Here is a 12,346-nt window from a genome sequence, read left to right as displayed (position 1 = left end):
GTATTTGTGTTACTGTTTTGGCTTTGTCATAGCCTCCTTATGCGTAATCGGAAGAACCACCTCTGGACTGCAATAATTCATCGTCATTTCGGTCTTACCATTGTTTCTGATGATTACTGGTAGAATATTATTACAACTGTAAATATCAGACGGTAGAGTATAATAATAGTTGATCTATATTTGTATTTGAAGATGCGCACTTTGTCTGCGTTCTTGGCCAACTTATTGGTATTAGTCAATGGACAGACAGGTAGGTACATTGTATTACGTCACTCTCAGGTAGAATGAACTCAAATTACATTAAATTAGTCAGGCATACTGTCAGTAGTATGTCCAAGTTTTAAAAACGTTAATAGGCTTGCTGTATTATAGATTTTTTGACAATACTTTACTTATAGTTTATATTACTATGAACCACAACAACCCATCCTCAATATTTTGTTATTTTTTAATACATAACAAGTTTGTAGATGAAATCATCTCAAGCCTTGTATACACTATCAAAAAAAAATTTCCCATATATTATGACGATGATATTTAAAGCATATAATATTTGAGCACATCACACCTTTTTTGTCAAACTAGTTTGATAGTGTAGATAAGCACAGAGAATTGTTTTTTTCTTTCAATACTTAGTACTTCCACAATATCAACGTTTATATTCGATATAAACCGATGTTTCATTTTAATTCCCTTATCCGTCAACCCCCCTTCCCCCTCGATCTTACCTTCAAATATTTTTTTAAATAATTATTCGTTTGAAGCAGAATTTACAATATCTTTGCGAGGAGGGACTGATTACGAGGGATTCATTGTCACACTAATAGACAGTAAATATGAAACGGAATGTGAAGGCAGGATATGCGGTTACATGTGGGACGACAAGGATGCAGCAGTCGCCTGTAGACAGCTAGGTCTCGGCAATTCAGGAATTGCATATGTTGGCTCTCAGTAAGAACTATTACATTAAGTACATGACCTTTGACCAATCATAAGACGCGGTGGTGGATCCTCGGTTGATCAGTTCGCTTGCGTTGCGTCTATGTCCTTGCGCTGCGTCGTAGTAGTGCGTAGGCCTACCTACCAAGCATTGAATCGACCATGGTACCACTATTATCCCGGTGGTGGGTGGTTGTCCGATGATTGGGTTGAAGTTCACATTTGTGTTCGTTCTTAGTGTGGAGAAATCCAATTGTGAGTGGGTCAATGGGTACGTACAAAGACTTGCCCCAAGTCTGTATTCATTGTCTTTATTTTTATTTATTACGTATACGTATAAAACGCCGTAATCCATGTTCAAAAATATTTATCTTTTTACTAATATTAAGACAACTCCGTCTGGAACCCAGACTAGGTACGTAGCCTACATATAATGAGTACAATTCTAATCAGATGATATGAATCTCATTCCCACGAGATTTCATTCTTGTGTTATAATAAGGTTTTTTTTCGTTAGGAACTTTCAGTTCAGTGGCTGGAAAGATAGAATACACTACTATGAATTTGATTGTAATGGAGACGAAGAGAATCTGACGAAGTGTAAATTTGAATCGGTCAAGGTAGAGGCTCAGGATTGTCTTGGTGCGCAGGTTGCTGGGATACGATGCTTTAAAGGTAGTACGCTCTGTCTACACATAATACTTTGTGATGTTCCCATTTATGGACACGATTTTTGGGGGTCAAACTATGTTGTTTTTATTTTACTCACTTATTATTTATTATTATTATTCTCACTCTCCCAGCATGTACAGCGTGGGCCAATCTTCATCATTCCTTATAATTTCTGTCTACACTATCAAACTTTATGTGACAAAAAATTTGATGTGGCCATAACGGACATGATGATGTCATATCACCATCATATTTGGTCATATCACTACCATATTTGGGTACTTTTTTAAAAGTATAGTTTCATAAAAGACAGAGCTTACTCATCACTATCCTCAAAGTCCTTCGACACTATAACCTGTCTAATTATCAACAACGTTCTCATTTTCACCATCATCTCCTCCATTACCATGCTTATCTTAAGTTTTCAGCTTTTTAAAATTTATCATTATGTCAATGTTTGACTAATTTAGTAATAATGCCTCTAATTTAGACTATGATATTCGTTTATCTGAGAGTGATACTGAAGGTCGTGTTGAGCTGTATATGGATGGCAACTGGGTCACCGTTTGCGACGAAGCATGGGATGATAACGATGCAGAAGTTGCCTGTCGTCATTTTACAGGCCGACTTGAACAAACTAGAGCCGTTGCTGTACGCAAAGCTTTGTAAGTACTGTATCATACTTTTGTATGCTAAACGCACGAAGCGTTTCACCTTACAAAATGTAACGCATTTAGATGTGATATTTTAACAAAGTTAGTGAGGGGGATATTATAATCAGATAAACGAATAATTGTTCACATTCGACTTTTTAAAATTACTAAAACACAGTTTTTAATTATTTGATTATTTGTTGAATATTATAGGTTCGGTGAAGGTACCGGAACTGTGGGTTTTGCAGGCTTTAAATGCAACGGCAGTGAAAGCAATCTAAGTGAATGCACGTACACTAAAAATCCTGATTCTGAGTTGTGTAGTCATCAAAGAGACGCGGGTGTGGATTGTCAAGGTGGGTTTTTTTTTTACTGGAGAGGTCGCTTTTCAACAAGAAAATTAATAGGTTTTTCTGTTCGTTAATATACTCGACTCGGGTTTTCTTTTCAAAAGTGAAAATAAACGAAACTAAGAAAAAATTATAATCACATTTTATATAAATGTATTAACAAATATATATGACTGTATGATAATGAAGCTTATTGGAATCAATGGCCAATATAATAACAACAAAAGGCCTATAATAGTCATCAATTTAGATATGAGACGTGACTTAATGGAAACTTAAAGTTACCTTGGACCCGATTCATCCATCATGCTATGGTGACCTAACATCAAAAGAGAGAGATAATTGGCTCATAACACCAACTTACCCGCTAAGTAAGCATGAGCGGGCCCCTAATATTTTATATAAGGCTTACTACGATATGTCTTCGTTGTAAAATTACGTAAAATATTAAATTAAGTTTTTCTTTATATCCAAGGTGATGCGTGTTCAAGCCAGCCCTGTCAAAACAATGGTCGTTGTCAAATAAGGAAGAGTGGTAACCGTGTGTGTACCTGTGATGCGGGATTTGAGGGTGACCTATGCGAGGGTAAGAGGAGAGCATGACGATTACATTAGGCCTACTTTCTGTTAATATAATAGCACTGTTCAATAACAAATGTAGTTTTCGAGTGTAATTCAAGGCTTTAGGTCTACGTTATGTTACTGATCCCCATGTATTGTTGCAGCAGTTCACAAGATTTGACCAATCACAAGCGACATGCCGTGGTTATCCATCGCGATTGGTCAAATTACTTACGGTGCGCGCGCTTACGTGGAAACCAAGCTTCAATTCAAATTCAACTTTATTTTTTATTATTATCAGGGAGGCCCAGGTCAACACACACTATGAACTATTTTGTTTGATTTCAGCTGAGGCACAAAACAGCTATAACCCCTCCAGTCCAGAAGGCACCAGACAACTGGGAGTAGTTATTACCATCACCATCGTCGTCTGCTTAGTGACATTCTTTCTTTTCATATTAATAAGTTACATGATAATGAAGGCTGTTAATAGAGATGTCGATAAAAATGTAGTGGTGGTTATCCCGACAGCTCCGAGTGTAGAACAAATGGACATGGAGGAGGGGGAGGTGGACGTATTATGGTGATGATGAAGACAAATTAGATGAGACTAGATCGTATCATACAGATATTAACGATGAAAATCGTTGGAATGAAGAACAATTTAATGAATAATAAGTTATGTAGTTATATATTAAATTATACATTAGAGTAGGCTACCCCATTTACTTGCGTATATAACGTACCGCCCTCTATGTAAACAGTATTGTTTCACGTACCTTTCATGGGTAAAATGTATTCATGCTTTTAATTCGTTAAATAAACACGGGAAGACAAATTTTGACCACAAAATGATGCGTTAAAAGTGACACGTTGGATCCTGGAATGTCCGGCGGCCGTGTTATCATCACGTACGCATAATTGCGGTGTCAGTAAATTGTATAATCATTTTATTTGTAATCATTTCCATACCGCAAGTGTTGTTAAAATCATGTTACGAAATATAGTTAATATTAATAATATTCCATACTCAATTCAGATTCATTTATTTAGCAATATATAGTTACATTGTTACATAAAATATTGCAAGTAAATTACAGAAAAAAGTTTATTTTCTGTAGTCTTAGACTAGAAAGTGATAAAAAAAATCACAAAGAAAGGGAAATCATATATAAAATTAATATGGTTATTACATTCCACGATTGAATAAATTATTTCTACGGCCGCCAAACGCAGCCTACTGATTTTAGGGCGATGGTACTTCATGTAATAGAACATTGTTAACATAGGCATATCTGTACTGTACCAAACCTAGTTTAAGACGTTTAAATAAATGTATAGGGCGCCCTCTAGTAGTCTGAGAAGACTAATCTACAATGTGATGTACATAGGCAGCCCAGAGACCTTTGGTTAAATGACCTAGTTGGTACCAATATCTGACTAAGTAATTGTGTAGGGAGTTACCTGAAGTCAAAGAAAATGAGAGTCTGCCGGGTAACCCTCGCTGTGCTCGAAAGGTGCTTAAAAATGGTACCAGATAGACAAGAGAGAGATACCACCAACATTAGATGCCCATTGACATCCTCATACCAAACTCACAAAGCAAATATCATTATTCATGATTTTCTTTTATAATGAAGTAATATTTGTATCAAATAAAAGTAACCAGTCCAAATAAATAGCTTCATCTTGTATTTTAACAATCACCAAAAATGATAAGCAACACCCAAATAAAGTAGTACAATTTTCGTTTTCATTTATTTAATTTCACAAAAGAAACTATGACAAATGGTAAAATAAACAAATAGCTTGACTACATCTATATGAGATGAGCAAGCAAGAACATAACAAGACAATAACATTGAATCCTTACATTACAGGAGAATTTCAGGTTTTCACAAACAATACAAAAATGGTTACCGCGGGAAAATAATAAATTAATATATAATACTATCGCATTCGTATCAAAATTTACTTTCTTTTATCATATACACAGGCATTAAAACTATTTCTACAATCCTAAAATTTGTGTGGAAAACATTTTTTTTTCTTGAAATAAAAATGTTTCTCCTTTGGTCAAAATTCTTGGTCAATATTTAACCAAAATAAACTCCCTTATGCAAAACATATTCTTTAAAATGTAAAAAAACTACTTTTTCTACTGCAATAGAAGAAAAGTTTTTTTTTCTAATTAACATAATTTAAGATATTTTCACAAATTATTACGGTAAATTTTATGGTAGTTTTGCATAGTACCCAAAATAATGAAGCGAATAATGGTTTCAAATCTGTAGATTTACACAATTCTAAATAATCAGTTTTGTTAAGGAACTTTATTACTGTAATACTGTACTAAAATATATAAAACAAATACTTTTTTCCATATAATGGATGAATGCAAAATAATTAAGCAAACAAAAGTTTGTAAAGGAAACACTGGAATGCTAGTAAATTAATCAATCTTATGATCTAATGTACTTAATGTTTAAAAAAGAAACTACCTTCGCAACTTAAAAAACGGTACTAACTTTTGCCTTTAACTCTCCACGTTTTTCTTCCTTAAGTTAACCGATCAATTATCTACAACAAATATATTATTTTTTATCAAAATATTTCATACAAACTTGCATTGCATTTTAGGTTGAGTTTGTACAGGGCGTTTTGTACAGGTATTACATATTAACAATTAGGACAAAAGGATCACATTATTAAATAATTATATCTCTATATTTACAAACAGGGACTTTTTATTAAGACTACTTTATATGAAAACAAGGGGTTAAAAAATCTAATAAAATGCATTGGTTGAGCAACCCAAGCTTTGCATTGTGACCATGTACAGTACATATTCTTTCTAATAGAAAAAACATTTGAACAAGGGTTTCATTCACACTATAGGACAACATCACACACAAGATCTGTATATTATCATGAAATGTGAAATTTCAAGTATTTATTCTGCAGTAGAATATACAGGAGTTCTGACTAGTCTTTGACAGAGGAACAGCATCATTGCACATTATATTAAACAGTCTGGATGGAGTCTGTATAAACATCATTCACATTTGTTTACAGTTGCCATCACAACAGTCAAGGTGGTATGAGCATCAGTTTTTGCCCCCAGCTCATGACGATGTTGGCAAATATATGTGAATGGCTGGATCAACGCTTCCTTTGCACATGTGACATTCATTTAACCTCCTCGCACAATCTTGGCAACTGATGTGTCCGCACTGAAACACCGTGTCGATACAAGCGACCATACAAATACGACATATCAGTATTTCCTCCTCTTTCGTTTTGAAACTATCGTCCGTTGGTTTATCAAGATCAATGTTGAGTCCGTCCTCTGGAATATTTGCAAAGGGATTTTTACTTTCAGTTACAAATAATTGTCTTCTCGTGTAGTCATACACTTCTTTTGCTGTCCTTCTAATATCAAACATGTACTTTTTACCAACTGTCGTTTTCTCTTTAAACAACGACGCTAATGTACCTTTCAAATCTCTTGTAAACTGACCAAGTACTTCTTCAGAGACTGTATCTCGATCGAAAAATGTTAAGGACTCTATAATAGCTCTGTAAAATCCTTCTGCTTGTTCTTTATTGCCAAATTTGAATCGCATGCTATCGGTGTCATAATCGTCCGTTCTAAATGAAATATCACAGTACCTTCCGTCTGTTCCACTGCCCACTAATGCACTGTATAAAATTCTATAATTTAAAAAAAAGAGTCACTATAATTAGTGATTACAGCACTGCTAAAGTAATTACTTTTTCATATTTGTTGTAATTTATTTTTTATTTATTTATTATCTTATTTACCTATACAGTTTCATGATCATTATATAAAATACATACAAAAATATAAATATTGGATATTCAGTATAAAATTAAAGGTTTAAATTTGTACATACTTAAATAATTACAATAGTATTTGTACTGTATATTTTAAAGACTAAATATAAATAAATATAATTGATTTTTTTCTTGGTGAAGTTCAAAATTTATTTATGATGTAACCTTAAGAAGAGTTCAAAAGCATGGAATTTAGTGTTGCATGCTAGCAGAAATTTCCTGTGGACTAAGGCATTATCATCTGTGTAGCTAGAGTAAAATAAATTATCGATAGGTAATTTCCAGAACTATTTATACCTATTTACTGTATCTTTTGATCAACAATATCATTTTTAAAATATTTGTTTATTCTGATAAATAAACAATAGAATATTTACTTTTTTTAAACATTATTATCTAAAAGCAATCACACCCCCTCTGATTAAAATGGATGTTACCAAACTTATAGATAAAGACTATGAGTTGGCAACAGCGCTAAAAATAGATACATTGCATAATTGCTATTATGGCGAAAAAAATCATTTCCACATCAGAGTACACATTCTCTGCAAATAATAAGATTTCTACACAAAAATGTTTGCCATCTGTTTAATATTTTTGTTGGAGGTTTACTGTACAACACCTGAAGACTGGAATATTTGCTTAAATTTTAATAGTACCAAATTTTTTGTCATAATTGATTGATTGTTGTCGGATTATTTCAAGGTCAAATAGAGATGATTGTGTGGAAAAAGCCAATGACCCTTCTGCTTAACAATGCATACGTCTTTTTGGTCATTGTGTTTTTTACTTACTTTGTTACCAATTCATTTCACATAATTATTACTTTTAAATTAACTGTTATTTTTAAAATATATTTACAGTATTCACTGTACTGTAGTCATAATAATGTACAATTATACCTTATTAATATAATGATAGCCAAATCTAAAGCTCGGTCTACACTACCAAACTAGTTTGACAAAACAAGTGCAATATACCCAAATATGGTAGTGATACAGTATGCCCAACATTTGGTAGTACAGTAATATGACATTATCATGTTCATATGGGCACATCAGATTTTTTGTCACATATAGTTTCATAGTGTAGACAGAGCTTTAGTGTATTATGAAATTAATCTAATAAGCTTTGATATTAAATTGGTAAAGAAGACATTTTTCCTAAAAGCTATTAATGATAATGTGTTATTAGTTAAGTATGTTCAGTGTACTGCAAGGAAGATTATAAATTTGATTCATATAAAGTTAGTTTTTTTAAATTGTAAATAATTATATTGAATGTTATGCCAAATTTGTCTGTATTATTATTATTTAGTGTTCTTATTATATAAAATAATATTAAACAGATTTTATAAAAAATCAAGCATGCAATTTCAAAGTTGTATGCAATGTTTTTCTAGTATGAATGCATAATTAATAATCCTGTATTTCATTTTTGAACAAGAAAGTGAGGAAACAAAGACAGTTTTCTTACTGGTTCCCCAGGTCAGTTGCAGCAGCAGCAGTTTAGCTCAAGTTGCCTTTGTGAGTTTGCAGCATGAGTAGCTGATGCATTAATATGTGACGCAGCATGTGAAACGTTATGACTAATCCTCATTACTAACCCTTTAACACATTGGTTATTCTCTAGCCTTCACTATCAGCTGTTTATACTCTACAATAAGCCTTTGATTTTACTTGTTTCATTGTTACGTTAAAAGCATTTTGAACTGAGTTTTCCTATTCTTTTTTCTTGTTATCCTTTTAAAACACATCTGAGTGTAACATTGAAAACCTTATCTGCTCTTTGAACTGTTTACAAATGTTTGTATCATATCTGTGTATACATCAGCTGTCATGTCATTATTTATTTTATTTCATTGTAAGGAAAGTACAGTGTAATTTTAATGTTTTTGTAGTCAGGGCTTACATGTATTCTAGGTGCAAAGTATTGTACAAAACTCCCAAGATTTCAATGTGTAATAGTCAGAATTTAGAAGTTTCATTGTACTGTTTGTTTGTACTTACAAGTTACAGTACATGTTTTTATGGTTTTATATCTAATATGTTTCTTAAATGTTAACATTTTAATCATCTCTTCTAATTTATTGAGAATTAATTGTATTTGTCTTTGTTAATTAAAACTGAGAAGAGTGTAATGTAACTCTTCCCTGATTAAGATTAATTTTTCCATTACTATGTTAATTGTTATTTATTATTATTACAATTTTCATTAGTCTATTAGCAATATACTCTTCAAGTTTAACAACACCGGCTTGGTATTTACTATGAATTTTACAACCAATGGTACTGAATTTGTATTCTTTTTTTTAGTATAACACTAGTAGTAGTACAAAGTGTCACAAATTCACTCTTTAGAGGTTACTTTCATAGCGTGCAGCCTGTATGACTAAAATTAACTACACATAAAAACAAAAGTTTTAAGTAATCTTATTGATAAAAACGTACCTTTTTTCAACAGGCGTACCATTATCTTTCCACCTAACAACCACTCCGACATTTCCAACACCAAACCTGCAAGCCATGTTAGTATTATCTTCTTTTGTTAAATCTGTGTGCCAGAATTCAAGACCATAATCTTCAAGAGGGTATGCCTCTTGCAGGAGTTTATATTCTGCGGATGAGCGGCGCATGCCCCTCATCCGATTGTGTTCTGTAATGACCATTACTTTGAATTCGTCCGTTAGGTCATTTGTTGGACAGAAGTCATACTGTTGGTGTTGGACGTTGTAGTCTCCATGTTCTGCTTGAGCGACTAAAGCTGTAATGACTGCCGCTTTCTTCCTCGGCACACAGAGTTTGCCATTTTCTAAACATTTCTTGGCATCCAAATAGAAGAGGTGCCTAATGAAAAATAAATAAAACAATTTTATTAATATACATTTTAAGAATCAGACTTATTAAAAATAACACATTCAAAATATATAGAAAGCACAATCATCAAGATACAGTAACAACAAAGTTTACAATGACATAAAATAAAATACAAAATATCTACATATTTTAGGATTTTTGCAACTATGTTAGAAATCTATTTTGGATATTTTCTATTCATTCATTTACACAATATTTAAGTACAGTACTTAAAATGTCTAGAGCAGTATGTGGTGAGTATCTATTGAAAATACAACCTATTGCGAAATCCTATGACCAAAAAACAATCTGATTGACACTAGCTACAGTACGAAGAAAGTGAAAGAGTTAAACACAGACACGGTTCAGTGAACACTATGCACAAACATGTTTTTCACGCAACCTTAAGAATTCTGAAATAGCAGGAACCATTGTGAAATACTATTTCCTTTTTTACACACGCCGCAGAAATCATTGATAAATCACATTAGTACTGTAGTCATTTAAACATGTTTTAATTTTTACTAACTCATCTATCCGAATCAAGTAAATTATATCATGTTTAGTAATACTGGAGTTAGCCTGTAGTCTAGTAAATTGTTCATCATAATATTAAATATCAATATCTGTACTGTACTACAAGTGCAAAAATGCTCTAAAATAAAAATCATTTTAAAAATCAATCTAGTAATTTTTATTTTGTATTAGAGTAATGTAGAAATGAATAATGACGCAATTACTATATTTGTGTTTGGTCTAACGACACTTACACTATCTGTTAGATAGCATTGTATGTTAATTAGCTACTATTTACCATAAGCTCTAATCTTGCACATCACTGGTCATGTGTACCAGTGCTATCTATCAGGTATTGTTGTACATGAACAAAGCAATGGAAAAACCCTAATCTATAGTATTACAATATAAAAAATCGTTTACAGATTTGTTTTTATTAAATATTATAGCCAAAGTTCTAAAATTTAGATACAATTGTAAACTATAAATATTTTGTTTCCAACTAGTAGGCCCTAAGCTTCTAGTTACTGATTGATGGATTTAACAAAAATAAGCATTTGTTGTTAACATAAACACATTGACAAATAAATGACATATTAAGCATACAGAGATCATTTTTGTAATGTAGTAAACAAATTGATGTAAAGAACGCAATAATAATTGATGAATGAAAACAATAATAAATAATACGTACCGTGTTGTTTCTTGTTGCAATAAGTGTGGTTCAACATGGTACTTGACTCGTAATTCTAGCCAATGAACTGGATGACCCTGAAGTTGTTGCAATAATGGATTTTTTAAATTTAACCACTGTAAATTTCTTTCTCCTTTCTTCACAATTTTTAATCCTAAATAATCAACTTCAACAATGTTCATTCGCCGGCATACCTACAAAAAAGGAAACAAATTGTACTAGCTAGTGCTTTAGGTCTACAACTACCTAGGCCTATTACTTGTTTTAAAAAGGATGATCTTATCAAAAGCAACAGTAATGTTATCACAAAAAAACATATTTAAATTATTATTATATCCAGGCCTCTCTAGCCTCTAGCTATCTATCTACTAGGCCTAGGCCCAGGCTAGCTAGAGTAGATAAAGGAGGATTGGATTGCGCAATCAACAAACAAGGTAAGATAACCAATAAAAATGACATTATTGCGTAACTAGCTATGCATAGCCTATGCTACTATTCTAGCCTAGGCCTAGTAGGCACTGACATTAATGTTTTAGAATATCATATTTACGTCTTATGCTATAAGACAGAGATAATATTCACAATCATATTCATATTGACAACATGCATTTTTCAGAGTCAGACTGCTGCTGTTGTCTGCTGGCTCTCTGTGTGGTGGTGGTGGACATCAACAATCAGCTGTTAAGAAAAAAGGTACTTACCTCATCAAGACAGTCTTGCCCGACTTGTTTTGAATTTATTTCTATTTCCTCAACTGAGTTGTCAGGTTTTTTAACAAGTGCCAACATCTTGCCAGTAGCATGCGAAAAATGTGCGTATTTTTCAAACGACATCTAAAATATAATCATGAAAAGCTAAGCACATAAAACGAACTCCTGTTTACAGGCCTTTTTTTAGACTATCGTCGTGAACGAATTTTAAGGCAGAAGAGACCACCTTACTATAATTTTGATGGGAAATAATACCGACTGGAAACTAAGACCAATTTAGTTGATATAAGCCACACTTAACAGTTAACAAAAATTTATACCTAACATTACATTTGTATCCGCAATTATATTTTATTTAATGTAAATGGTTTTTAATTTAAATATTAACTTTAAAAATCTAAAAATATTACCTATTATTGATAATGGAAGCGTCGAAAAACAGCATGCTCTGGCTGCATGTAGCTGTATCAGCCAATCGCTTGATGCTATTTTCTTCCCAGCCACCGAAACTTAGCCAATCAAATCATCGATGTACAGA

General features: G+C 32.5%; 2 protein-coding genes across 2 annotated transcripts; one reads left to right on the top strand and one right to left on the bottom strand.

Annotated features, from left to right (window-relative positions):
- Nucleotides 1-111: 111 nt before the first annotated feature.
- On the top strand, nt 112-4,845 carry LOC140056516 (neurotrypsin-like). The gene is made up of 7 exons (XM_072101914.1): nt 112-250; nt 768-951; nt 1,457-1,614; nt 2,102-2,276; nt 2,478-2,620; nt 3,090-3,200; nt 3,524-4,845. Exons 1-7 carry the CDS (start codon nt 193-195, stop codon nt 3,760-3,762), a joined length of 1,068 nt encoding a protein of 355 aa, XP_071958015.1. The 5' UTR covers nt 112-192; the 3' UTR covers nt 3,763-4,845.
- Nucleotides 4,846-4,906: 61 nt separating this feature from the next.
- LOC140056515 (E3 ubiquitin-protein ligase MYLIP-like) lies at nt 4,907-12,011 on the bottom strand. Its single transcript, XM_072101913.1, has 4 exons — nt 11,800-12,011; nt 11,099-11,292; nt 9,484-9,879; nt 4,907-6,889 (listed from the first exon to the last, which is right to left on the bottom strand). Exons 1-4 carry the CDS (start codon nt 11,929-11,931, stop codon nt 6,301-6,303), a joined length of 1,311 nt encoding a protein of 436 aa, XP_071958014.1. The 5' UTR covers nt 11,932-12,011; the 3' UTR covers nt 4,907-6,300.
- Nucleotides 12,012-12,346: the final 335 nt, after the last annotated feature.

The sequence above is a fragment of the Antedon mediterranea genome, chromosome 8, assembly GCF_964355755.1.
Source record: "Antedon mediterranea chromosome 8, ecAntMedi1.1, whole genome shotgun sequence".
NCBI lineage: Eukaryota > Metazoa > Echinodermata > Crinoidea > Comatulida > Antedonidae > Antedon > Antedon mediterranea.
The sequence above is the reverse complement of the archived record's forward strand: the minus strand, read 5'-3'. Positions and strand labels throughout refer to the sequence as shown.

What these genes read in the sequence shown, in the direction of transcription:
- LOC140056516 (XM_072101914.1), top strand. Translation starts at nt 193, where the DNA reads ATGCGCACTTTGTCTGCGTTCTTGGCCAACTTATTGGTATTAGTCAAT. An exon ending in GTTGCTGTACGCAAAGCTTT is followed by an intron (nt 2,277 to 2,477) that starts GTAAGTACTGTA and finishes TGAATATTATAG; the next exon opens with GTTCGGTGAAGGTACCGGAA. An exon ending in TGAGGGTGACCTATGCGAGG is followed by an intron (nt 3,201 to 3,523) that starts GTAAGAGGAGAG and finishes GTTTGATTTCAG; the next exon opens with CTGAGGCACAAAACAGCTAT.
- LOC140056515 (XM_072101913.1), bottom strand. Translation starts at nt 11,931, where the DNA reads ATGTCGTTTGAAAAATACGCACATTTTTCGCATGCTACTGGCAAGATG. An exon ending in TTGCAACAAGAAACAACACG is followed by an intron (nt 9,880 to 11,098) that starts GTACGTATTATT and finishes ATTTTTCATTAG; the next exon opens with GCACCTCTTCTATTTGGATG. An exon ending in GGTACGCCTGTTGAAAAAAG is followed by an intron (nt 6,890 to 9,483) that starts GTACGTTTTTAT and finishes TTTAAATTATAG; the next exon opens with AATTTTATACAGTGCATTAG.